Raw genomic sequence first — 27,335 nt, forward strand, 5'->3', positions numbered from 1 at the left:
ATGTGAAAGAGAGTAGATTTGATGCCTATTTTCAATTGACTAATATGAAAATTAGAGCTACTGGTTTGATTTCCCTGATTTACATGGTAACTAGTTATTCCCTGCTCCGAGGATATCACCATGGTGCCTGAGGGAATGGAAAGGTGCCTTTTTATAGAGCCACATTCTGTATACGTTTCCCACTTTTTGCATCGTACACCTACAGAAGTTAGGCTGTCTTCAAAAGGTAAGGAAAAAATAGCTTTTCTTTCCAGTAACAAGGGGGGCATTTCAAGTACTATTTACTTAGATCACTGTCCCCAAATTTCCTAGCACTCTATGCCGATATAACTTCAGTTTAATGCAAAATTTTACACTTTACCATCTGTCTCTATTTAATTGTCTGGAGGAGAGTCAGTGACATTTACACTAGAAGAATCCATAGCCGTCATCCAGGACCATAAACTGGGGAAAGTGCCTGGCTTAGACAGAATTCCAGCTCATCTATTTTGTTTGGGCTTCAGATCTGGGGACCTATGTAAATTCCCTGTATAGTGCAAAAGCAGCAGGAGCCCCTATCACAAGTTTCTAGAAAGGTGCAGAAACTATCAATTTTTTTTTTTTTAAAGGGAGACAAACTGGCCCCAGGAAACTACCGGCCTAAAAGTTTGATTGATATCATACAAACGTTTTATAGGATTGAATATCCTCATAACAAGTGTCAACACATCTCCAGGCAGTGTTCAGAGCCAATATAAGCACAATTGACCAGGTCTTATGTTTTTTGTCCATCAAATGGAAGACAGTGGAAATTGATCGGAGGTCGCTATTAGTAGGATTCATGGATCTGCGTTCCGCATTTGACATTCTCAAGAGGGCAAAACTTTGGGAGGTTTTGGGAGTGGCTGGGGTCCCCGTGGGTTTGTTGTCTTTGATCCGGGCTTAGTACATCCAGAATTTTGCAAGGGTTAGAAGGGGGCCAGGTGGGAAATATACAGAGAATATCCCCATTAGAAGAGGCCTCCGTCAAAGATGCACCCTGGTCCCTACTCTCTTTTTGTTATACATAAATGGATGTATTCGCTATCTATTAAACTATGAAAAGGATTCCCCAAATGTTTGGACATAAAATACTAGGTCTTATTTTTGCAGACAATACTTTTCTCCTTTTGAAAACTGCACAAAACGTATCTATCCTTTTGGAGAAATTTAGTCTATTCTGCAAACAGCACGGATTCGAAATTAACTGCAATAAAACAAAATATATGATAGCGCAAGTAAAAAAGATCAAGGGTAAGGTAATTTTAGGGGATGAGGCATTAGACAGTGTTTTTTAATTTGATTACCAGAATGTGAGACTTAACTTCAACAAATAGTTACCCCAGATAGGACAAAGTATATTGATTTTAAACCACAGAACTGGATCCATTACAAGAATTGTCAACAGGGACTTCTCCTTTGCTATTTCTCTAGCCATAGTGATATATAGGATCCAAGCATGTGGGGTGTCTTTGAATGGGGCAGATTTGTGGGGTTATTGTAATCTTGACGCACTTGAAAAGGCCAAAAACACCTTTATAAAGTCTCTCTTGAGGCTTCCCAAGAGCGTCCCAACACTCCCACTAAGATTTTATCTAAATCTTAGATCAATCTCAGACATGGCTGATTTGAGACCCATTATATATTGGATTCGGCTTTTGACAACTGAAGACCTGGCCCCTACAGCGATTGTTTTAGAGAATCATTAGATGGGCAATCAGTTAGCACAACTCTGGCTTCTGCACACTTGGTTATTAAAGCTATGTTTGAGTGATTACTGGCTTCATCCCACTGCAATATCAGAAGGTGCCCATGAAAAGCTAAAATCATGAAATTGGACTTTTGTTCTAGGAGCCAAAATATCTGTTGTTTCCTCAGACAGTTTTACAGATTCTTATTTGTCTTTTAATGTGCATCTGAATTTGAGCCATTTTTCAATTTTGTTAATAATTCACATGCTCGAGCACTTTTTATAAAATATAGGCTAGAGAATCTAGCTTTGGCTTCCTTAACCTGTTAGTGGAACAAAAAAGCAAATGTATTCAACTTATGTCCTATAGTAGCCAGGGAGTGGAAAATTATGAACATGTACTATGTTTTATTAGTGCTTATTCAAAGCAGCGTTCATATTTGATTACTCCCCTTTGTCGTCGTCTTGGTCTTAGTGATCTTTAGAACGCCTTGAGAGTATGCAAGACAGACACCAAAGAATGTATTATTTTCTCAATCTCAAGATATTTGTCTTCAATATGGCACATTAGGGTGAAGGCTATTGGACCTAAAGGAATCAAGATGTAAGAGCACTTTTTGCACAAGCGACCATATTATATTGTCTGACTGGAAATTGGGCATGAGTCTGGGTCTTTTTCAAACAGTGTTAAGTTTTCAGCATATATTTTTAATGTACAAGTGCTTTTATTCATGTTCAGTAGGAATGTATTTTGGGGGGGGTCTGTGGACAACTGTTCTAGTATTTTTACTAACTGTATCACATTTTATTAATGCTACAGAACAGTATGGAGGTCTTTAATCCCTTACTGTAATTGCATTGTAATGACCTATGTTCTATTTTAACTAAATTGCATGTTTTTATAGGACTTTTAAAGGAATGATATATTTTGTATTTTTCATGGCTCTACGAGCTGAAATAAAAGGCTGCAGCACGGTGTACATGGTCAAAGACAATTATAGAGTCAACAACCAAGTGGAGATGGAGCTGTGTTGATGATGCTTAATACATTGTGATCTAGTGTTATTTAAAGAACGGAGTCTTCAACTCTTTGCTAAACTGGAGCAGTGTTGGGGACGTTCTTAATGGAAACAATGTGTTGTTCCAGATCCTGGGTGCTGAGATGGAAAAGGCCAGAACAAGAACCACAATGTTCAAAACAGTAAGTTAAAAATTAAAACTACCCTTAACAAACACCAAAGTGTCCCACCCCATCATTAAACAATTTGCCAGAGGCATGGCTAGAGTTCTGAAGACTTTTTAAGGTGTCCAAGTGTAGGAAATTTGGCTTTTAGTGCAGTTGTCCCTCCACTTTTTGACCCCTTTTTAGCTATTGGATGGTGATTTTTGACTCTGGCTGTGCACTGAGGACTGCTAACCACACCTCAGTGCTAGTGCTCTTTCCTTCACTTACTCACCCTGGCGCCTCCTTTCATGACTTGTGGGAACCGCTGCTCACTTTGTTATCTACTGACTTCACGGAACTCACATGCCCCAAATAGTTGCGACTTTTGAAACTTGCGGACCCACCTGTCCAGTCAGCCTCAACTGATCAAGCTACTACATAGACCTTCCTTTCTTAGGCCGACTCTTGCTCGGACAGAAGCCTAGCGTAAATTTCCCTTACGTTTCTTTTTCTTTTGGAGGAGGGGGGGGGGGGGGGTTGTTTCATTTCTTTTGTCATGCTCTATACTCTTTGCCTTAGCCATGATCGATTCCGCGAGGTCGCCTGCTGAATATAATGCTCAATGGCACTGTATATTGTTTTGTTAATTGAAACAATAAAAGAAATCTAAACCTGAAACAAAGTGATGTCTGATTGTTTCACAATTGGCAAAGGACTTTAGTACCCTGTAAGTCCTTAGTAATTGGTACTCCCAGATACCTATGACATGGTTACTAAAGAGGGTCCCTAAGGGCGGCTGCATATCTTATGCCACCGTAAAGGAACCCACACACAGACTGCCATTGCAGGATGTGTGACATGGTGCAAACAATGTTTGAAAACATGATATGGCACACTCTTATGTGCCATGCCAAAGACACAGCATAGGCTATATGTAAGTCACCCCTACAGCAGGCCTTGGAGCCCTAAGGCATGAGGCATTATAGCACATGTGAGGACCTATCTGTGTGAGCAGATAGGCCCCTGTAATGTCTAGCTCCCTTGCTAGATATTACAAGTGAGCAGGGGAAGTCATCTTACGGTATGTACTGGGCACTGGTCAAAACGAGTTTCCTAGCTACACAATAGCTTCAATTAAACCTATGATATTTGTTATCAAACACCGCATATTATTAAACCCACACTGATTCCAGTGATAGATTTATTAATACATGCATCAAAAGGGCCCCTTAAAGGTACCCCCTGAACCCAACTGGTCCTCTAGATTGCTGCCCGACTGGTCGAGTCCAGCCTGCCAACACAGACAAGTTTCTGACCCCCTGGGAGGTGAGAGCCCCGCTCTCAGAGGACAAAAGCAATGCCTGCTCTGGCAGGAGGGATTTACATCTCTCCTCCAAGCAGGATGACCGGTGATCTGCATATCAAGGTAGGCGGATTCAAAGGTCTCTGCCACCTTTGATATGTGATCCAAGACTTCCCCAGACACCGGAAATGCAACCCCTGGGCCCATCTGCCACCAGGGCCAGTGGGAAAATGTAGCTATGCAGGAGGCGTGTTGCACTGCCAGGCTAGACACACCTCTAGGGTAAACAGCCTGAAGTGACACATTTAGAAATTCCACCATCTTGTGTGTTGTGGGATTAGGAACTCTGGGACAGGGTGATGCCCACTCCTCAAAGAAAGTGGTCGTTTAGGGGGTGTAGTGACCCAAGGGGTAAGTAGCCCATTGGCTACTACCCCTCACTTTCCTTAATACCCCTAAAATGAGTATTATGGGGACCCTCTGATACCAGGACTTCAGATTTCGATGGACACAACAGAAGTGGATAAAGAAGAATGCCTATCTGCTTTACCCAACCCTCATGGAGCAACCCACTCGTCCTTCTGCTGTGCAGACTCCAAGAAATCCGGAGGGCAGACAGTGCTTTGACAATTGCCAAAGAAACTCCCTTGGAGTAGAGAAGCCACTCCCATGGAGTAGAGGAGCTACTCCCCTGCAGTTGCAGGCACCAAATAAGCATGGTCCGGTTTCTTGTCCTGCTACCTACCAGGACACTGCAGCTTCCCAGGAAGAGGGTCACTGCGCTCCTACAGGTGAGCTCTGTCTTTCCTCCAAGTGTGGGGATGACAAGACCGACCAGAGTTGTGCAGTACCAACAGCTGGGGTACCAGACCCCTTGCAGCAACTGAGGCTTGTCCGTTACGGACACCAACGCAGAGAAAAAACAACCTGCACATCCAGGGACTTCAGGGATAGTTAGACCCACACCAAGAGTGACCCAGCTGTCCTGTTTGCCCTCTCCTGAAGAACCAAAGACGTGAGCCTCTGACCGCCAACACCTCAAACTGCCTCTGTACCCCCGCCCACAGCCTGAGTCCGAGGTAGGTGACAGTGCCCACGTGGTGGTGAGACCCACAAGAGCCAAACCCATCCTTAGGTCTGGCCAGACTGGACTTGGTCGTCGTCTGCAACCTCTTTTTGCAGGTCCCCTCCAACAGTGAGTGACTCCAGCATCGAACCAGATTCCAAAAGACACAACCTCACCTGAGTCCTACACCCTGAGAAGTGCCCAAGCATCTCAAGGGAATGAGCCCCCAGTGGGTAGACCCCGGACCGCCCACCCCAATCCCAGCCTTTCTTACCGGACAGTTCCCAAGTGAAGGGGCACCCAACGCTGTAACACACATCTGCACCCAGACGCATTTAGAGTGTCATTTGTGCCTCTGTGAACCAGTTCAGGTTTACTTCGACTCTTTACACAGTGGACCTCTTTTTAGTCCACTATATAAAGAGCCTGCTTCCAACCACAACACAAAGAGTTGTGGGACGGCGTGAAATGCACACTACTGATGTTATGTCAGTGTGCAATATGCTTTGTGTTCCTATAGCTATATAAAATCTGGTTTGGTTCTATATTTTTGTTATGGCGGCAGGCATATAGTGCTTTTGGGGAGTGTGTTATAATCCACAGTGCAAAGTTGAGAAAGGGAGTGCGGGGTTAGATTTGTATTGAAAAAAACAGCCACTGCAAAAAAGTTTTAAAATGAGGCAGCATTCCTACAGTGGAATCTTAAAGATCAAGCTTTAAATCTGTATGCCGCAAGTGAAAGGGGGATATACATTACAGACCTTGGATGCCAATGGATTGGGGAGTAACGAGAAGAGTGGAATCGTACTTTGAATGCTGATGCGGCATAGACTGGATGTGATACTGCTGCAAGAAACTCACCTGATAGGAAATAAATGCAGGCTCATAGGAACAGGGAAATGGAAACTGTTGGCCCCTGTGGACTATTCCACTCATTCAAGAGGACTTGCAATACTAGTGAATAGATCCATCCCTTTTGTAGTGAGTAAAACCTAAGCAGCAGTTGATGGGATTGGGATGGAGAAGTTGATAGGGTCTATGTTCCTTCCTGCTAGACTGAAACACAGAGTTACTGATAAAACTGCAGCTCAGGTATTGGAACCACTCCGAGACGGTGGGAACAACTGTAATTTGGTGACTGATGTGGAGAAGGGTTGAAGGTCTTCTAAGACTTGTGTCTCCAAGGGAAAGCTTTTGTGATGACTAGGGGACTCATTGATGCCTGGAGGGCCAGGGATGAGTGTAATGTGCAATACGTATACCTCAGTATTAGAGAAGAGAGCATGGGGATGAAAGCTTGGAATCTTTAGGTTCTTGAGACAGTTTAAAATATCAGGATGCTAAGGGCCAGTATTTCCAGCAAACTGTGGGATCAGTGAATTCCTAAACTACATTGTGTGAAGTATACAAGGCGGTAAAGACAGATCCCAGCCATAAAATTGGGAAAAAGAAATTCAACAATTAGGACAAAAGAACTCTTAGAGGCTGACGTGAGACTGAAAAGGATTGTAGATGATGGAGATTCAACATGGCAGAAGCATGTGGTTGCAAAACAGGAGGTATACAGATATCTTGGATAGAGTAAGCCAAAAACTCAATTTCTAAATTTCCAACAAAGAATTAATGAATCAGGGAATAAATAAAGTAAGCTTCTAGCGTGGTTGAGCAGAAAGGATTAAGAGAATAGATGCATCTAAGGAAGGCAAGATGCTACAGAGAAACTAGTTCAAGGAAGAATAGAGACGGCTGAGGTACATGTATTAGGGAGATTTTTATGGTGCTACCTATGCTCAACCAAGGTATGAAGTAAGGGCCTTTGTAGTAGCGCTTCCAATGCCAAGTCTCTGTGAGGCTGACCAAGAATTCTTGGAGGGTTAATTCACAGAAGATTAAGTTAAGGCCGTACTCTCAGAGCTTCAATCTGGGAAAGCATCGGGACCAAATTGATTCCAAGCAGAGTTGTGTAAGAAACGATAGGGCAGAATTGTCCCATATCTCCATGGCATATTTAATGATCTGCTATGGAAGAGGAGAAATTACTTCAGAAAAGACTTCAGATTAGACCCGATAGCCTTGATGCGCTGGTGTGCGAAGGCAAGGGATAGGTGCGATTCGTTTGATTCAATGCTACTGTTAAAAAATGAAACAAAAATGTTCCTCAAAGTTTTGGTAAAACTACTGTTAGGTTTGGTTACTGTTCGGTGTGACTGACACACTGGTAAATCTGGACCAATCTGGATTTATGCCAAATACGCCCACCACATTGAATCTTAAATTATTAAATAATTGACTGGACACATCAAGCGGAATGGGAGAGGAAATGGCAGTCCTATCATTGGATGGGTTTGGCTCGGTGTTTTGGGCGCAGAACTGAAAAAGATGGGTGTAGCACTGAGGATTCTTGCCTGGACTGAATTGTTGTATAGATTGACTATGGACGGAGCCAGGGTGAATGGGACAGTGTCTGCACCTTGTCTCTTAAAGAGAGGAACCAGGCAAGGATGCTCGTTGTCTCCAATACATTTTGCTTTCACTTTGGAACCATTAGTGTGCTGGACAGCCATAGTTGCTTTAGTCAGTGTCACGAGGACTAGATGGTGCCCAGAATAGGAAGACAGGATAATGCTCCATGCAGATGTTCTGCAATACGCAGCAAATCCAAATGATACAATCTGACAACTGCGCCAGGTCTTTTGAACATATGGGCAATTATCTGGTTTCAAAGTAATTTGAGAACTTCTGGTCAATACTCAATAAATGGCTGTCGGATAGGTAAATATTCCATTAAGAGCCAAGCATAAGGGATTAAAATCTAGGGATTTGTGTGCCCAAAAAATGTTAGCAATTCTAAGTTTGTAATCTAGACTCACAACTAAGGCATTTCATAAAGGAAGTAGGGAGATGGAGGCACCTTATGTTGTCTCTGATTAGGAGAGCAGCATTATTTATACATACATACTGCCTTTTTGGTACCTAAAGTCTTCTTTGGAGAGGCCATGAAGGAGGCAATTCTAACATTTGTGCAGTTGATTTCGGTGTTTGACATGCCTCGATGCAGCTTTTTAAATACTGACCGTAGCATACACTGTATAAGAAGGAGCTATGCAAGTGTATCCCTATAAAGTGTTTATTAGAAAGCTAGGTGTCAATTAAGACTGTGATAATGACATATACATCTCAAGTAAACAATGCCATGCACTCTAGAAAAGATAAAGATTGGGTGGGAGAGAATGATGTAGGAGAAATGCATTAAAGTGACAGAGGGAGGGATTGGACAACCCGAGAGTTAGTCTTTATGGCTAACTTTAGATTAATTCAATTAAAATTTCACACAGGGTATACTACTTAAGACTCAGCCTAGATCCTTTGGGTATGTTGCATCATCAGAATGTTTACATAATGTGGACAAGATGGCACATGTTACCATGAATTGTAATCAAGTTCTGGGAACAAATGTTGAAAACACAGCATGACTCAGCAAACACCCCACTGGAGCAGCTGCCTTGACTGACTGTACTGGGTGCACAGGGAGAGATGTACATAGTTTGAAACTCAGTCCAAAGCTATATTGAATTAAAATCAGGGATTGTGCAATTAGTGCTGTCCTTGCCTATTACATATAATTAAGGTGGTGTTAGAAATGGGATTTCTGGTTGGTAAGGGCTTGCGCGTAAGCCAGGCAGAAACCACCACTCTAGTCAGGGCAAGGGACTTACAAGCTGAAGATAACCCCTGCTCACCCCCTTGGTATCTTGGCACGAGCAGCCAGGCTTATCCCAGAGGCAATGTGTAAAGAGTTTGCGCAACACACACACACACACACACACACACACACACACACACTGTAGCAACACACTACAAAAACTCCACACAAGGTTATATCAAAAATAGCCTTTGTATTATCATAAACACATTAGAAACATGATCACGCATTTACACTGTGCCAACTGGCACCAGGCAATATTCACAGGGGATTATATACAGTACCAGGCCAATTGGCCACGGTCTGAACCATCAGAATGCAGGTAGTAAATATAAAACACAACCAGTAACTACTGGTACCATAATGACCTCAGCATTATCACATTAGCGTTAGACACCATCCTAAAATATCATAGCATGACATTAGGTATATACACATTAGGCCCACACCTCATTAGCATAAACACATTACACATTAGGCCTCACCAGCATAAACACATTATGCAATAACCTCACACATTACTCATTAGGTATCAACTTGAAGAAATAACAGTAGGAATAAATCACATCATGCTTAAATCTCATAGCAATATCTGTAGGCATAAAACCTCATAAGCATAAACATCAGAGGCATAAATCACATTAGGGCCTTGCGCCATACCAACCATAAAGTTGAGCCCAGGCCAACTGGCCTTTAACTGGGGCTCAAATGCCCTGTGTCCAGAAAGTCAGGGCTCGAAGATAGGGATTTCTCAATTAGCCCTAGGGCTGCAACAGCAGCAAAAGCAAAATAGCGCAATGCGCTGGGGCTGAGGAGTGTATCTCACTCCTTCCTCATTAAGACAAAAATGCCCCTGTGTTGCAGATGCCGCTAAAGAGCGGAGCAGCTGATGAGAATAAGGCCTGGCACCTCTGTGCCTCCCTAGTCCCCCACTGGGACTCTGCAACAAATTTGCTCCTCGGCGCAGCTGCCCGCGCTCTTGCTGTGCAGCTGAGAAAATGGGCTGTGACACCAACTGTGCCTGGGGGAGCCCCGATCACCGGGCTCTTCCTGGTGCCAATAAGAACTGGTACGCCTGCTTAGCCCCCTCACATCGGGGCTTTTGCACTGGGCCTCAACTTGGCCCAAAACAAACTCCTGCACTGGCACCAACTGTGCTCAACTGGAGCTTCAACCCCACTCACCGGGGCTCTCTCGGGACTCCGCTGGTCTTGGGGCGAAAGCAGGACTCTAGATACCGGCAGCGTGCCTCGCCAGGCCCAGCTCATGGGACTTCTATCTTCAGGCTTTCACCGGCGAGCCCGCCTCTCTCCACCATCAGACACGGGTTGGAGCTCACCAGACTCCGACGCTTGAGGCAACACACCAGGCTCCCTCCAGTGCACAGGGGCCCCCTTCCTCAGCTCAGCTTCCTTTTTGGCCACCCTGCAATTGGCCGGCTGCTTTGCTCCGCCCACAACAGGCAGTTTTTGCCTGACTTCCGGGTTGCCCAGGCAGCGGCCCGGCAGCACCTGTTCTCAGCGGCTTCTCAGTGCGTGGTGGGCACTTGCCCGTAAATAAAACCAAAAGCGGGGTGGGCTCCCGCTATTAAGGACGCCTCAATGCGGGGTGGGCTCCCGCCGTCTCCCAGCAGCTCGGGGGAATCCCTACCCCGAGACTCCTTCTACATCACGCAGCACAGTGCTGCAGGCCACCCATGCTCCTGGAAAGGCGAATAGAGCGCCCATGAGGTGCTAAGGCTCCCTCAGATCCAGGGCAAAGTTCTAGGGGCAAAAGGCTGAGCCCAGGCAGGCCAGCTCACAGGGCCCTCCAGCAGGGATGCAGTCCCTTGTGGCGGTTCTTCCTGGAGACCGGCAGCAGCAAGTTCCCTCAGCACAAGGAAGCACACCTTTCATGGGGTCACAGCCCCAATATTTATATCCACATTTCCCTTGGTTCTGGTGGTGGGGGGGGGGGGGAGGGGTTGCACTTTGCTTACAGGGCTCCCACCCTCCTTTGGCAGGTTGGGGCTCTGTCAACAGACACACCACAGGGGGGCGGAGGCAGCATTCACCCAGGCAGGCACAATCCCATTCAGGGTCAGGGGACTACTCTTCCCACTACTCCAAATGCAGATGCCCTATTCAGCCTAGCGCTAACTCACCCTGCCCCTCCTGGAGCCACACACACACCTCACCAGCAATCCACACCAGGGAGGCAAACACATAGCACACAGAAATGCAACTTTTAAAAGTGGCATTTCTAAAATATTTATAATTAATCTGCGCACACCATTGCGTAGCATTTATTATCACTATTCCAAATATACCGAACTTGACCATGCTGCTCCTCTCATATCAGGAATTACCACTGAAACACTTATCAGGGAATCCCCAATGCATTCCTATGGGAGGGCAGCCTCGCAGCACTGAGAAATCAAAATGGCTGCTTATCACTACCAGGACATGTCACACACTTAAGGTACATGCCCTACCTTTTACCTACAATGCACCCTGCCCATAGGGCTAGCTAGGGCCTACCTTAGGAGTGACTGATATGCAGTAAAATGGGGGGGGGGGGGGGGATCACAGACATGGCACACACTTTAGGTGTCACGTCACAGCGGCAGTAACACTGCACGCACAGGGCTTACAATGGCAGAGGCCTGGGATAGGTTTGAAAGGCTACTTTGGTGGGTGGCACAATCAATGCTGCAAGCCCACCAGTAGCATTTAATTTACCAGCCCTGGGTATATGAGATACCACTATACAAGGGACTGACTGGTAAATTAAATAAGCCAAACAGGTGTAGACCAATCTTACCAGTTTATCACAGTGAGCACACGCACTTTACACTGGATAGCAGGGCTAAAGTGCCCAGAGTCCCAAAAGCACCAACACCATGTCAAAAGGCTAGGAGAAAGGCAAAAAGTTTAGGGAAGACCCTGCAAAAAGGGCCAAGTCCAACAGGTGGCTAAAAAATGTTCATTCTAATTGGGGCTCCCTGTTTTCCGTTTTTACTGATTTTTACAGATAGAAAACATTGTGTTACCGGTCTGTAATTATTTTTAAAAATAGAGGAAATGTGTCTACTTTTGAGTGAATCTCCATGCTGGAATTAATGACTTTCAGGCCAATAACTGTACATATTGGCATCATGGAAAGTTACAAAGCTCGATGAGATATGCTTAAATTTCGACATATTATTTGTGCTACTATGCTAAATTTTATGGTAGGTTTATTATTTTTGGCTGTGTAATGTGCTAAAAACCTAACAGGCATCAATGTTTGAATGCATGTTTATTTCTTAAATAAATGTGAAAAATACGAGTTATCACACCATCTGTTCACAAAACACAAAATAAATATGGATTAATACCATTACGATGGCCAAAAAATAAATATGAATAAATACAGATGGAAATGATAAAAAAAATACCATAAAACCGGAATACCTCATTATAATGGTATTTGCGGTAGAGGGGTGGAAGCTGCTGTTTATACTCAAAAGTAATCGTTCTTCAAAAAAACATATATCGAGGCATAGCTACACTATAAAATCTCACCTTTCGTTCATTTTTTATGGCGTGTTTTCGGGCTTTACGTTCCTCCTTGGTTTCTTCTTTGTCACGTGGTTGAGTTGCTGCCCGGGGCAAGTCACTGTCATTGATCAACTGCATACGTTCAACTTGTTTTGCTGTAAGTCCCCGCTGTGGAAGAACATCTAAGGGTATTCCTGTCTTAACAGACACTTTGACAGCCTATAAAAACCGGTACAATGATTTAATATGGAGAATACATTTTCTATTACAATACTGTAATTAGAGTTTTATGGACATGATTCCCTAACATTATAAATAATTTAAACAATAAAGTGTTTTTCAACAATATTTAGTACAATAACCTAAAAAAAATTGCTAAAAGGAATAATTACATTTTATTCCCTTTGCCCATCCAAACCAAATTATTTTGCATAACAGCGCAACCACTTAAACACTATAGGAGTAAGCCCACTCTAGATTTCCAAACATGATTTGATTAATTAAGTCCTTTCACGAACAATTATCTTTATGTAAAGGAAAATTTTGGAAGTCAGTTAGGATTCCATGCAGAATCGTCCCAGGCAGGATCTTACCAGATTATGGGAGCTTATTGTCTAGAAAGCAGTAAAAATACATTACTTGTGCATCGTAACTTTCATGCGGTTAAGCATTAACACAAATGCGAGAGGCTGCATAATCATTTCGATCAAACAGTTCTAGGAATATTTAGTCCTGGGGCGTTTCCATTAGATGTGGCTGAATGAGTCATCCTTCCACAGCATCTCCAGGGTGAAGAGATTCCATGAGGAGATATTCTGCGATTTTATCCCGGGTCCAGAAATAGCCATTTAATACCCATTTACTTTCAGTTGGACACTTCCACAAACTGCTGTAGTTCTTGATGACATGTACCACAATGTTTCTACCACTACATCCCATACCATGCCACGTTTATGGTCTTCAAGAGAATTGTGTAGGGAGCTTAGGAGCAATTTCATCTCACCCTTTGTTTACAAAACCTTACAATTTGGTGGGCAGCCTGGAAGCAACCACCTTTATTTCGCTGCTTTGAGTCCATCGTCTCAACATTTTCATTTCCCTTGAAATACATTTTCAGTATTCACTCACAATGAATACTACCGCACAAGAGATAAAAGCTGTGACCCAGAAGCACTATGCCAACATCCACTTAATGATTTCAGGCATACCAAGTATATTTGCAATAGGGTAGTTTCACACCATGGGTCCCCTACCAGGTACCTAGATGAGGACTGTTTAGCAAGCTGCTCATAAACAGAGCACTTAGCTCACCTGGAAATGAGTTAATTCAAAATGGTTTCCTTTTTAGGTCTCGGGACCATCCGGTCGGCAGACCGGAAGTCCGGTGATTTAATGTCTTTGAGAAGAGTGGCTTGCACCCGCCCCTCTTCTCTCCTGTTCTCCATTGGCTGGCCTCTTAAATGCTGGCCAGCCACTGGAGAAGAGGTCCAGTCACTCCGTTGAAGCCCCGTCCTTTTCGGATCGGGGGGCGTGTTTTTTCGTTGCTTTTCGCAGGGCGTGTTTTTCTCTCCTCCAGCCAATGGCAAGAGGAGAGAAAAAGAAACACGCCCCCGAATCCGAAACCGAGGCTGCGTTTCTCCGAGGCATTTCTGCTTTGCCTCGGAGAAAGGCGGTGGTGTCCCGGCGTCCGGACGCATTTGTTAATTTCCAATACTTGTTCAATTTCTCGCCCGCTTCCTCCCATTCAATGTCACTTCCCGCCAAGCTTCACTTTCACTTCTTCCTCTCACCGAAGGACTCTCGGGTTGTCCTCTCCAGGTTCTGCTGTCTTGCGCTTCCCCTCCACGCTCCATCCTCGCTCGCGCAGCCCCTCCCCTTCGGCGCAAACATGGCACCCACGCAGCGCGAGGCAGGATGCGTCCATTGTGTGATCCGAGCTTGCGATGGAAGCAGCCAAGAGGCAGCCCTGGAAATAAGAGAGGGAGCGGGAGAGATTGGAAAATTGTAGACTCCACTGGCCCGGCTAGGGTGAGGGTCCTTTTGTGATGAAATGTTGCATAAATAATGCCGGTGGGGGTCTAAATTCACCGTTTCCATGGAGACCTTTGTGCCTGGCTGAACTCCATTCTGCTCGTCTCCAAGACTGCAGCCACTGTGCCGTGGTATCCTCAATCAATATCGCTGGACGGGCTGTAGCCGAGGATCGCTGGCTGTTGCTGCCGCCTTCTTCCCCTTAATACATTTCCTCCCCACGTTGGCTGTTTCCTTGTCGCTGTCTCTCGAGCCGTAGGCGGCTGTGGATTTTTGAGCTTCCTTGGTGCTCGTGAGGAGGAGCCCTCGCGGCAGTGCACCGTCCTCCCCTGGCTCCACCAGGGTTGCTTTTTTCAGACTTGTGGGTGAAGTGTCACCGGAGCCCTTGCTTGTGACGGCTGCCTGCTGCAGAGGTAACATATAACCTGCTAGTGATGCTGGACTGTCTGCAGTGAAACGGGACTCGGGCGTCTTTCATCATGCTGGTAAAGTTTGTGGCGCTCTCCACACATGGCTATTGCATGTGTGTGGCCATGAAGAGGGAGAGTTAGAACCGCCCCTCACAGCGCTCGCAGAAGATGTCTGTGCTTAATCCCCAAGTACGTAAAAGGATGCCTTTATGTCTATGAAAAAAGTGAAAAAAAGATGAGATAAGGACTTTGCTCCCACTATGGTCTCGGATATGTTAAACATGTTGCGTGGGCCCACTTATTCGCAGCGATAGAGTGTTTGCATGTTTCAAGCTTTGGTGTAAGCCATGTCTGATTTTCTTAATATTTGATGATGGGACATTAGCAAATGTGATCGGCGTGGGAAGTCAATCTTTGCTTAGTTCGTTAAAGGCTGTTCAGAGCTGAGCTCTTCGAAAAATCAATAATGTCGAGGGGGGGGGGGGGGGGGGCGGGGGCTACAGGCCGGGTCAGAGCTCGGATTTCCATTAATTTAGTGAAAGCAAATTAATAATATATGTGCCCTTAACAAGTTGGTGTTTTTGGACCACAGGCCATTTTTGAACAAGTGTGCACTTGAAGATGTCTTCCGCACCAGTAAAGAGCTTTTTAGAACGGTTCACGGATGCTATGATTTTCTGACACTAAACTGTGTTAGTTTCGTTGAAAATGAAACGTGTGTTTATCATATATTTGCTAAAGTCATGCTATACAATCGCAGACAGACGATCGTCCCAAATAGATGGTTCACAACTCATGTGTAATGCAAATTATGAGACCCTGGCTGTGGCCGAAGTGGAAAGTGTGTTACGTTTATCACACCAGATATAGTATGCGACCGCACCAAAATCCTCAGCAAATACGCACTCGAACCACAAGTCTCATTATCTACCAGAGGTTTTCCGGCAGCACAATATGATGGGACTGACATGCTAAACTCTAGCTGTGAAAATGCAGGGGGTGCAGTGCCTGTCACACACTTCATAATTGCAATATGTGCGGTAACAAGAGCTCCCACACACAGTACCTACCAGGGTCAGGGCCTAGGCATGCACTCCTAGAGTTTTCCCAGAGCCACTATAGGGTAACCCATGCGAATAATTGTAACCAGGTGAAATTATCTACATAGTGGAGTGGTTGTCAATAGTAAATAGTGCAACTGATTGTACAGGGTGCTTCATTGTTTCCTCGTTGGGCAGAAGGTTGCAATGAAGCCTTGTGCTTACATAGTTATCCTCTGGTTACAAAAAGGCATCTTTGTATCTGCCTCCAAGTGATTGATGGTTAATGCAGGCAGCTTTTATTTGTTTTTTTTGTGACCTGCAAGGTGCACTTGTGTAAGTCACGTTTTATTTTCTGATTGAAGACATTGAATGACGTGGGAGTAGTTGACTGATATCAATGAAGACTTGATAATAGTTGAAATAGAGTCTCCGCAGTCATCTTTCACACAAGAATTATTGACAATCAAGAGCCTGTGTGAAATGACGTTTCCCGTGACTGAAAATAGAAATACTATGGACCCCTTTGAGATGCCGTTTTGTGCGTTTGTCAACATGTAGTAACAGCTATGAATTGGGAAATGCATACACCAGGCCAAATGCTATCTGGAACCATCAGTTAACGAATGAACAAGAAAACTCCTAAGTTTCAGCTGGAGGTAAATAAGTATGAACCCTGGTGCTGTACGAGCTAGCAAGTGTCTCCATAAACAATACACAAGAAGCTTTCAATAAACCTGGACAGTTACAACCGTTCTCCAGAGGGAGCGCGTCAGCTCCTCTTGGAGCCAGTTAACCCTTAGCTGTTCGTGTCTGCACTACACCGCCACTTCATTGGGCACTGTACAGTACAGTGCAAACCAACGGAGTGTTAGTGGCAAGCAGCACCTTTGTGATAAAGAGCATTGTTCACCTGGTGCGCATGGTTCCATTGCCTTCCGTGCACGCCTGGGTATACGTGCAGTCAGGCGCGCAACACCCATTGGACTCACAGGGCTTCAGCCCCCCCCGTCGTGTGTGGCAGCCCGGGATGAGACAGCTTCCCGGGCAAAAAAGCAGCCGCACCCGAGCACTTCACAGGTCTTTAAAAGACCATTTGCATGTTAATGAGGCCTCGCTGTTGTTTCACCCCTTCTAAGAGCCCCTGCAGCTCCACTCTGCCTATTGCTTAAAGTTCAGCCCCCCCCGAAATTTTTGCTCAGCCCCCCCCCCGAAATTTGGCTCTAGTTGCGCCTCTGCGTGCAGTGTGGTTATTTAAGTGGGCGCACGCACTGCACGAACCGTCAGTGGGGATTCCAGACAGCAGTTATTGAGCCGCGTCGTGGGCGTTCCTCTTTCAAACATATTGCACTTTGTGGGTTGCCTTTATAGTACCGTACACATTCATGTGTCCAGAGGGGTGGCATCGAAGGGTTTGTGCATTTTCAGCAAAAAACATTCAATTTCAATGCTTCACTATTAGCCAGCGACTGGCAGACCTTTCCCAGTGCTCATTTGGAAAAAGTATAATGCTATGCTGACCTCAAAAGAAAAGAAAGTTTTAATAATCAACAGATTTGAGTTATTGCACCTGTCATTATGACATGTCCTGCTCACATGAAACCTGTCGCCTTGTAGCACAGGACAACCACCCTGTCTCCTTTCTTTTACACATTTTTTCTGATCATTTATGGTATTTTACTGCAGAGGGGTGCTTGCTCCATCCTGACGTGAAGTCAGTTGTGTGCCCAACCAAAGACTCAGTGACTTTAAACTGATGTCTCGTCACGATTCATATTTCTGATAATGCCCTCTCTATATAAGAGCATCGTGACGCCCCTGGCAATCTGGGTAGAGTTGTAGGAAACCACTTTAGTGAATCCTGTTCACTGAGGAGTGTCGAGCAGGCTGCGTCTCTAATAAATCCTTGGCCCCTCTGCTGAGACTGACCACTACGGTGCCAAATAAACCTCCAAACAAGCCACTGAACAGTCGTGTCAAGCTGTTTAGCACACACCTTTCTGCCTCTGTCCATTGTTAGGACTGGTGTGAACTGCGTATAAAATAAACACCTTGACATCCTTCCCACCCAACCTACACACCTAGAAATCTAAGTGTAGTGACGTGACGTGACGTGTCCGCGTATGCGGGGCCTGCGCGTACACGCTGCAGAACGCTGGGAACATTTGAGGAATCTTGCTCTCATTCGTAACTCTAGAATAGACATGGTTCACTGTTGGAGACCAAAGATTTTTTCATATGATTGTGCAAGTTGAGATTGCTTTACTTTAATATAGTATAACCACACTTTGAACATACATTAGTCAAATACAGGACATTGTATACATACATGAACAAAGACAATTATGCTTCTTAATTAATTCTTGTGATCCCTGTGTATTTCTTTACCCGAGTGTCTCAAAATTATTTTTTCAAGCAGAGTCCACTATTAGAGTAGTTCAAAAAAGGACAAAATACAGCCTATGTATGACCTTAGGGTGCTCCGTAAACAATCCATGAATGTAAAATATTGTTTTGTTTCGGCCCTCTTACTCCGGGCCTCTTCATGAAAACGCACAAGGATTTACATAGTTGATAACATCCACCTTCAAAAACCAAACCTATATCTAATTCAATTACATTAGGACTAAATATGTATACATAAATACATTCAAGTGGCACTCTGGTGGTGTCCTAACCCTCACAACACATATGTTAGTGGTCACCACTGCATCATATAATGCCCAAAGTGTTTAAAAACAAGAGGTATGCCTTATTGCTATGTTACATGCAAGTACCATGCTTTGCATCCTCTAAACCACACTGTTGGTTTATGAATAGGGGTGCCTGAATCTTTACTACAACTTCATCACACCCAAAAAGTGTGTAGGTGAGAAAACTGAGTTTTCACCTTAGCGAACCCGCATTGACTCCACGAGAGAAAGGCCTTCTTCAGCATCACGCTATTCTCAAGGCTATAAATAATACACAATTGCATCACTAGCCTAAAACAATACAGACCCTAGAGACCAAGCCAGGCCCTTAGTGACTAGACTCGTACCTAAAGGAAATGAATCTCCCTTCCTTGCCTCTCAGTCACGGTGCTGCGTTGCTTCGTCTGGTTTACCGGGCGCCATGCCGGTTTTTAACAAGCATTTACAATGCAATGGTCTCGGCATTGGTAAAGTTAGAGCTATTGGCATTGCTCATGACATTATTTTTGTTTATGTTTTTGTTTTTAAAACATTGAAAGAAACGGCATTGTCATGAGCAATGCCAATAGCTCTAACTTTAACAATGCCGAGACCGTTGCATTGTAAATGCTTGTTAACATAAGTGACTACCAACCCTTTTTCCAGGCTATGACATGACCCATGGTTGATGGCATCTGAATGACAAGTTATCGTTGAGGATTGAAAGTCTATATGCTTTGCTATCCTGTTTTAAATGTAATCATTTCTGAGATTTCCCCTATATTTCCTGCCCCACAGACTTTTGTTTGTGTTCCTTGGTAGCTTAATTTTTTTAGAATGCTTATAAAGCACAGACCAGGCCTTAATGTGCAGCAGAGTGCTATATACAACAGGATTAGTGGCCAACAAGTGATGAATTATCCACGAATCTATACTCAAAATGTGATTTAAGGACAGTAAGTTCATGCAAACAGAGAAAGTATCGAAAAGCAAAGAAAGAAGGGGAGGGAAGCCATACAATCTAGGATGCTGTAAAAAGCACAGTTTTGAGACCTTTCTCAACAGCACCAACGAAAAAGCAAGTCTCACATGAGAAAGGAAGAATTCTGACCATGTGCATCTGAAGCACATGCAGCTGCGGGCGACCATCAGCAAATGAACTCTCCGCGTTAGTGAGCTTGTCGAGGGAACACAGCCTCTTGGGGAGAGGAGGGCAATGAAGATAGGAAAGCTCTTGTGGATGGGGTTAAGAGCTTGGCTGTCGATCCATATGAGGGACAATGAAGAAGCAGAAAGTAATAATACACCTCGGTGTGTCAGACCTAACATACAACTCTGCACTAGGCCAGGGTGAAATGTAACTTGCACCGGAGTACTTGCGTAATATTTGGAGTTTTACAGTATCCTTCTTACACGAAATTCTATGTCCGTACCGGCGGTGAGGATTATGCTTTCCTTCTTCACTTTAATCGCAAATCAAAATACACATCAGCCATTAAAGCATTCTAAAACTACTTTTCCCTAGAACACCAGGGAAACAAAAATCATAAAGTTCATAAGTCCCTCTTTAGCCTCTGCAGCGAGGTCCCAACGTAGTCCTTTGACACTGCCCGCTCTCCTACTTTATTCGCTGCTCAGCAGTCAGTTAAGTAGTGTTTCATATTTCTCCCTCCAATAAGACCGTTTAAGAGCAGGTTGTGAGGTCTCATTTGTTTTTGATATGTTTTAACATCGAACTCGTGCGCTTTCTCTTGCAGATTTCCTGATGTCACTGGACCGCTTCTGAGGCCCATCTGTTTGACCGCAGTGCGGTCCACCAGCCCCTAGAGAAGTTGGAACAAGCAAGGCGCTCTGGCTCCACGAGAGCCACCTGCGTATCAGGAGTTAGGTTTGTGCCATTGAAGCCTGAAGCTGACAGTCTTGTCCCTGCTGCTCAGGGTTACTCCCAGCCAGCGCTGGGTCAGTATTCCCGTCATCTCTGGTTTGACACCTCTGTGGGGTATGTTTTGGGTATTACTTTGATTCCCTGAGGGGTTTGTATGTGATTTAGAGCCTCTGAAAGCCAGTGTTGGGACACAGTGCCAAACAGTGAATTACCCTCCATATTGTATAGGGTGTCTGTGTCCCTTTGGCTTACACCTGCATAATTGTGTGCCCCTGGCCCACAAAATACCTCATGTATGCATTAACAGGGCTTCCTCCACTTACGCATATGCCTTTTCAACATCCGAGGTGCCTATAGTCATATAGTGTCAGCGCTCCCTATTATTCTTGGCAAAATAGCAATGCAACCCTCACAGGCTACCAATGAGGAAGAGGACTCTCATTCCTCCAGCAGGAGGAAGACTTTTATGAGGTGATTGACACCTCGACTGAACAAGATGGTGACTCCTCTGGAGACTCGAACGAAGAAGGGGGCTCCTCCAGGTCTTGGCGCCCAGCTTCGGTCCCCATGACACAGGGGATTCGGATAAGCTGGACCCGGATGACATCATCCACCCCATATCAACAGAATGGGTACCAGCTGAAAAAAGTAGCAAAGTATGTGGCGAGGAGGCTTTGCATGCCCCTAGAAAAAGATGCCCGCAGCCGCCTTTGCCGGAAGATAGGAAAGAAACCATTCACTCCCGGCAACCGAGAATTCATGGAGGTGCGGGCAGCTGCAGTCTAAATACTTGGACATTCTCTATCAAAGGTGAATTGGATAGCAGCAATCATAAAGGAATTTCTATTTACCCCCTGGAGGTCGCAGCACATGACCAGTGGGGTACACAGCTGAAAATTGGAGTACAGGTGAAAACGTTTAGTTTCTTACCTGTCGGTGTAGTTTTGCAGGTTGAAGACTTTTCTGGATTCACTATGCTGTGCAATATTCCGCCATCTAGTGGTTGGGTCCGGAATTGTAGTATTTCTTCTCCTTTTTTAGGTCTCGCCTGACCCAGCGCATGGGCTGGTCTGGCGAGACATTTTGTGAGGGCTCGAAAAAGTGCTACCAGGCCAGCCTAGAGCTACAGTGCATGTGCGCGGGCACGCGCGCCACGCTTGACCGAGCTTACTTTCACTTTCGCTGATGTTTGATCGCGATCACTTTAGCGGCCGCACGGCCGCTTGACATAGCCAATAGGTCTCGCTTTTGGGACCTTATAAGTATTTAGTTATGCAACTCTTGCATGGCTAAACACTTATAAGGTCCCAAAGGCGAGACCTATTGGCTATGCCAATGCTTGTTTTTCGTGGCCTGATGGGCGTCGACACACCACCATTTGGTGTCCTTCTGTGATGTCGACGTGCTTCCTCCGGAAGCTCCCACCTTTGGTCGCCATCTTCGGATTCTTTTCTTGATTGTTCGTTCTAGTTTCCCTTTATTTATTCCTCCTGTGGCATCTTCCTGGCGGAGGCAGGTGGGTTCGCTAGTGAATCCAGAAAAGTCTTCAAGCTGCAAAACTACACCGAGAAACTATAGGTTTTACAGCATGAATCTTTTCTGGATTCACTATGCTGTGCATAGACTTTTTAGCGGTTTGCTAGTCTTGTGGTGGATGGGTGGAAGATGAACGCTGGTTTGTGAATATATGTTGTCAGACCTTCTGTCCTACTTGTGCTTCTTTGTTCATCTGAATGTCCACGCAGTAGTGCTTTGTGAACGTGTGCATTGAAGACCATGTTGCTGCTTGGCAAATGTCCTGAATAGGTGTGTTTGTTAGGAAAGCCACTGTTGCTCCTTTCTTCCTTGTTGAGTGAGCATGTGGTGCTCCTTGCAAGGTTTGACCTGACTGATTGTGGCACAACTGTATGACTTGTGCGATCCATCATGCAATGGTATTCTTTGTGACTGGTCGTCCTAGAAAACTGTTTGCAAATGACAAAGAACTGCTTTGTTTTCCTGCATTCCTTTGTTCTCTCAATGTAGTACATGACTGCCCTTCTGGCGTCCAGGGTGTGCAGTGCTCTTTCTGCTTGTGTTTTTGGGTTTTGGAAAAAAACTTGGTATTTGAATTGTTTGGTTAATGTGGAACTTGGATACCACCTTTGGCATAAAAAGTGGATCAGTTCTCATGACGATTCTGTCATTATGTATTTGGAAGTAGGGCTCTTGCAGTGTTAGCGTCTGCAATTCACTTACTCTACGTAGTGATGTGATTGCCACTAAAAACGCAGTCTTTAGCGTGAGCATCTGTAAGGTTGCTTTGGGATTAGCTCGAATAGTGCCTTCATGACTGGTGCAAGTACAATGTTGAGGTTCCATGTGGGTGGTGGCACCCTCTTTGGAGGTGCTATCCTCTTTGTTCCTTCCAGGAATCTCTTGACCACTTGTGATGTGAAGAAACTCTTTCCTGTTTCTCCCCTCGTGTAAGCTACAATTGCTGCCAAGTGTACCCTTACAGATGCGTAGCTTAGTTTCTACTGTAGCAAATATGTTAAATATTTTAGCACTGTTGATTCCCTTGTGATTTTCTTTGAAAGTTTTTCCCTACAGCACCAAAGCGAGAAACGCTTCCATTTTGCTGTGTAACACTTTCATGTTGTAGGACCCCTATCCCCCATTGGATAACAGTGGGCCTCAACACTCTGCACCCGGCCGCCCTAGTGCCGCTGAGGGTGCAACAACAGTGCATCACTGACCCTAGGGGACCCCTGAATCTAACCCCAGAACCTTAACTCCCACAGTCGATTACTCACCTGAGGACCATTAACCTGTTTTCCCTCCATAGGATAACATTGACACTTTTTATCCAAAATGTTTCTAAGTGTGGAGTTTTGAAATCTGAAAATATTCTTTAAAAATCGCATGAATAACCAAAACGTATTTACTTACCTGTTTGCAGGAAATGTCCCAGCGCTGAATCTAGGTATCCAGCACTGAGTTAGAAAAGTAACGTAAAAAGTAACTTACCTGTAATTTAATGAAAAAGCCTATTCATTTCAATGGACTGTATTTGCTAAGTGTTGCATACTACTGATCCCCTGTAAGTCAAAGTGCAATTTCTTTTGCATTTTCAAACTGTTCTATAGCCAGTAACTTATTACTGAAAAGTATTTAATGCTTACCTGTGCCAGGCTTGCTTGGTTCTAAAAATAAACAACAGTATATTTTTATACAAAAACAATTGGCCTAGAGTTCAGTTCTTGGGTGTGTGAATTAATTTGCTGACTGAGTGTGTACATCAAGGGCTTAACACTGTCCTCTGATACTGCCTTACTGCTCGACCACTATACCACAAAAAGAGAGCAAGGTTCTATCTAACTTTAACCTCTGCCTACCTCTGGGGACACTTGGACTCTATACACACTATACCTCATTTTGGTATAATATATATAGAGCCACTTTCTTACATTGGTGGATCAGTGGTGGGATACACAACTTGCATTTGTTGGACTACTTGGTTACCACCTGATCACACGACAGAACTCTTAAATTGCCTTTAGAATTCTGATTTTTTCAAATTGGCATTTTTTTTTACCAAACTACTAAACGTCTTGTTAGGGCCTTGCTTGAGTCCCTTTAGAACTTTAGAAAACAAAAACTCACTGTAGTCAAGGGTAGAGGGAATAGAACTTTTTTGTTAGAATGTATCAAAACAAGAACCCAGCTATTAGTGAAGATAACCATGATGACATACATGGTTGAGGAGCTTGAACTCACCCCTTACCTTCACCTGTCTTTTCAGGAGTTAAGGTCCTTATGTAAAAATTAAAAACATAGCCATGGGCCCACATCCAACCAAACTAAAGCTCCAGGAGCTGTTGGCTGAGTATGCTAAGGCCCACCCTTCTGAGAATGGTGATGACCAAGCAGAAGAGGAAGGAGGTGAGAAGGATGGAGATAGGTACCACCTCCATCACTTCCTAGGGAAGAAAGGGTCCCTGTACCCTTACATCCAAGAGTTAACCTCTGGGGACTAGAGGCCACACAGGTGGTCCAGGTTCTGGTGAGGAGATTGAGGGCAGCTTCAATGAGGACAGCCTTTTAGCAAGGCTGGCCAAAAGATTGGATCTAGAGTCCAGACTCCTGGCTCTAGAAAAAGAGAGAAAGGAGATGGGTTTAGCACCCATTAACGGTGGCAGCAATCCAAATAATAAGGACAAATAGCAATCTTATGATCCTAAAATCCCCAAAGGGATTGTCCCTAAATTTGAGGAGGGTGGTGACATCACTAAACGGTTTAGAGCCTTTGAGAGGGCTTGTGACATGAGAACAGAGAAGAAACCTCTCTGGGGGGCACTCCTGTCGGAACTGTTCTCTGGTAACTGCAGAGACAGACTGCTGACCCTTTCTGGGCCAGCTGCATGGTCTTATGACCTCATGAAGAGAACTTTGATTGAGGGATTTGGACTCACAACTGAGGAGTACAGAATTAGATTCAGGGAGGCTCACAAAACCCAAAACCAGTCCTGGATTGATTTTGTAGACTACCCAACAAAGACACTAGATGGTTGGTTAACTGGACACAATGTGCATGACTTTACTGGAAAATTTGTTTATGAAGGAACGTATTTTAAGTAACTGCACAATGAAATGTTACATCAGCATTTGGTAGACCTAGGTCTAATTTCTCCCCAAGAATTGGGAAAGAAGGCAGACCACTGGGTCAAGACTAGGAGTGACCAAGACAACACTGGGGGTGACCAAAAGAAAGGGGTTACAAAACCTCCCCAGGTGAAAGATGGTGAAAATCCCCAAGATAAAAAGTCTGAGTCTTCTAAAGGGCCCCAAAAACCTGCACAGGGGGGTGGGTCCCAAAACACTCCCTATACTACACAGCCCTATAGTGGGTAGAACTTTGATCCTGAAAAGGCCTGGTGTAACAACTGTAAGAAGTTGGGACACTTAACTGGAGACAAGGCATGCCCTAGCAAGAAGGCCACTAGTCCTACAGCTACAGCTACTCCTGGTGTAGCCAGTCTCCAGATGGGATCAACAGTGTGCCCAGAGCAAATCAGGTTGCACACTGAAGCAGTTCTAGTTTCAGAGGGGGAAGTTGAGTTTGCCACTGTAGCTGTGTGGCCACCCAACTTAAAGAAATACTTACAATACCCTTGGATAAATGGAACTAGGAAAGAGGCTCTGAGGGATACAGGTGCCAGTATCACTATGGTGAGAGACACACTGATTTCCCCTGAGCAATATTTGATTGGGCGTACTTACCCAGTCAACAATGCTGACAGTGTTACCACTAACCATGCAATGGCGACATTAGACGGGGGGGGGGGTGTTACTAGCCTGAAACAGGTAGTGGTCTCTCCAAAGCTTCCAGCTGCATGTCTGCTTGGCAATGACCTGCAAACCTCAGCCTGGGCTGAGGTTGAACTAAAAACCCATGCAGCAATGCTGGATATCCCTGAATTGGTGTGTGTAAAAATAAGAGCACAGAGCAAAAGGCAGGATGAAAAAATAGTGTTGGAACCTGAAAGAATGGCCCAACCTACCAAGAGAAAAAGTAAGACGACTTGGGAACCAGCTTCTGGTCAGCAAAATGATCAGAACCCCTCTCCTCAGGAAGAGGACTTGGACACCCCAGAGGGAACTGAGCCTATGGAGCTTGACCCTTACCTGGTTGAACTCTTGGGCCCAGGGGACCCTCTAGGGAAGAGTTGTGCCAGGGGCAGCAAGACTGTCCCACTCTTGAAAGCCTGAGGTGGCAAGCTGTTTCAGAAGCAAAGGGAGAGGTCAGTGGTACCCACAGAGTTTATTGGGAAGAGGGATTACTGTACACTGAGGCAAGAGACCCCAATCCTGTAGCCACCAGGAGAATTTTAGTGCCACAGAAGTACAGGGAGTTCCTCCAACCTTTAGCTCATGATATCCCCCTAGCTGGACATCTGGGCCAAACCAAGACTTGGGAAAGGCTAGTTAGCCACTTTTACTGGTCCCAGATGCACCAAAAGGTGAAGGAGTTTGTCAGCTCCTGTGTTACCTGTCAGGCCAGTGGCAAGACAGGTGGCCACCCAAAGGCCCCGCGGATACCACTACCTGTGGTGGAGGTTCCCTTTGAGAGGGTAGGTGTGGACATAGTGGGTCCACTTGAACCTCCCACAGTCTCAGGTAACAAATTCATACTAGTGGTAGTGGATCATGCCACTAGGTACCCTGAGGCAATTCAACTTAGGACTACTACAGCTCCTGCAGTAGCCTAGGCCCTCATTGGTGTCTTCACCAGGGTAGGGTTTCCTAAGGAGATGGTTTCAGACAGAGGTTCCAACTTCATGTCTGCTTACCTCAAACACAAGTGGAAAGAGTGTGGAGTGCAGTACAGGTTTACTACACGCTATAACCCACAAACCAATGGCCTTGTTGAGAGATTCAACAAGACATTGAAAGGTATGATAATGGGGCTCCCTGAGAAACTCAAAAGGAGATGGGATGTCCTGTTACCATGCCTGCTTTTAGCTTACAGAGAAGTGCCACAGAAGGGAGTAGGGTTTCCCCCTTTGAACTTAACTTCTGTTTCGGGATCCTGTGAGGGGACCAATCTGTCTTGCAAAAGAGGGTTGGGAGACGCCGCTCCAAGAATCCAAACAAGATATTGTGGACTATGTGCTTGGCCTAAGGTCCAGAATGGCTGAGTACATGGAAAAGGCATCCAAAAATCTTGAGGCCAGTCAGGAGCTTCAGAAGCACTGGTATGGCCAAAAAGCTGCACTGGTTGAATTTCAACCTGGGCAAAAGGTGTGGGTGTTGGAGCCAGTGGCACCAAGGGCACTCCAGGACAGATGG

General features: G+C 45.0%; 1 protein-coding gene across 1 annotated transcript in view; it reads right to left on the reverse strand.

Moving 5' to 3' along the window:
- Positions 1–27,335, reverse strand: part of LTV1 (LTV1 ribosome biogenesis factor) — a 212,566-nt gene that overhangs the window by 3,111 nt on the left and 182,120 nt on the right. The window contains exon 10 of the mRNA XM_085611659.1: positions 12,491–12,685. Coding sequence (XP_085467785.1) covers positions 12,491–12,685 — 195 coding nt within the window. The remainder of the gene's footprint in view (positions 1–12,490; positions 12,686–27,335) is intronic.

This window comes from Triturus cristatus, chromosome 6 (assembly GCF_964204655.1).
Source record: "Triturus cristatus chromosome 6, aTriCri1.1, whole genome shotgun sequence".
In the NCBI taxonomy this organism is placed as follows: domain Eukaryota; kingdom Metazoa; phylum Chordata; class Amphibia; order Caudata; family Salamandridae; genus Triturus; species Triturus cristatus.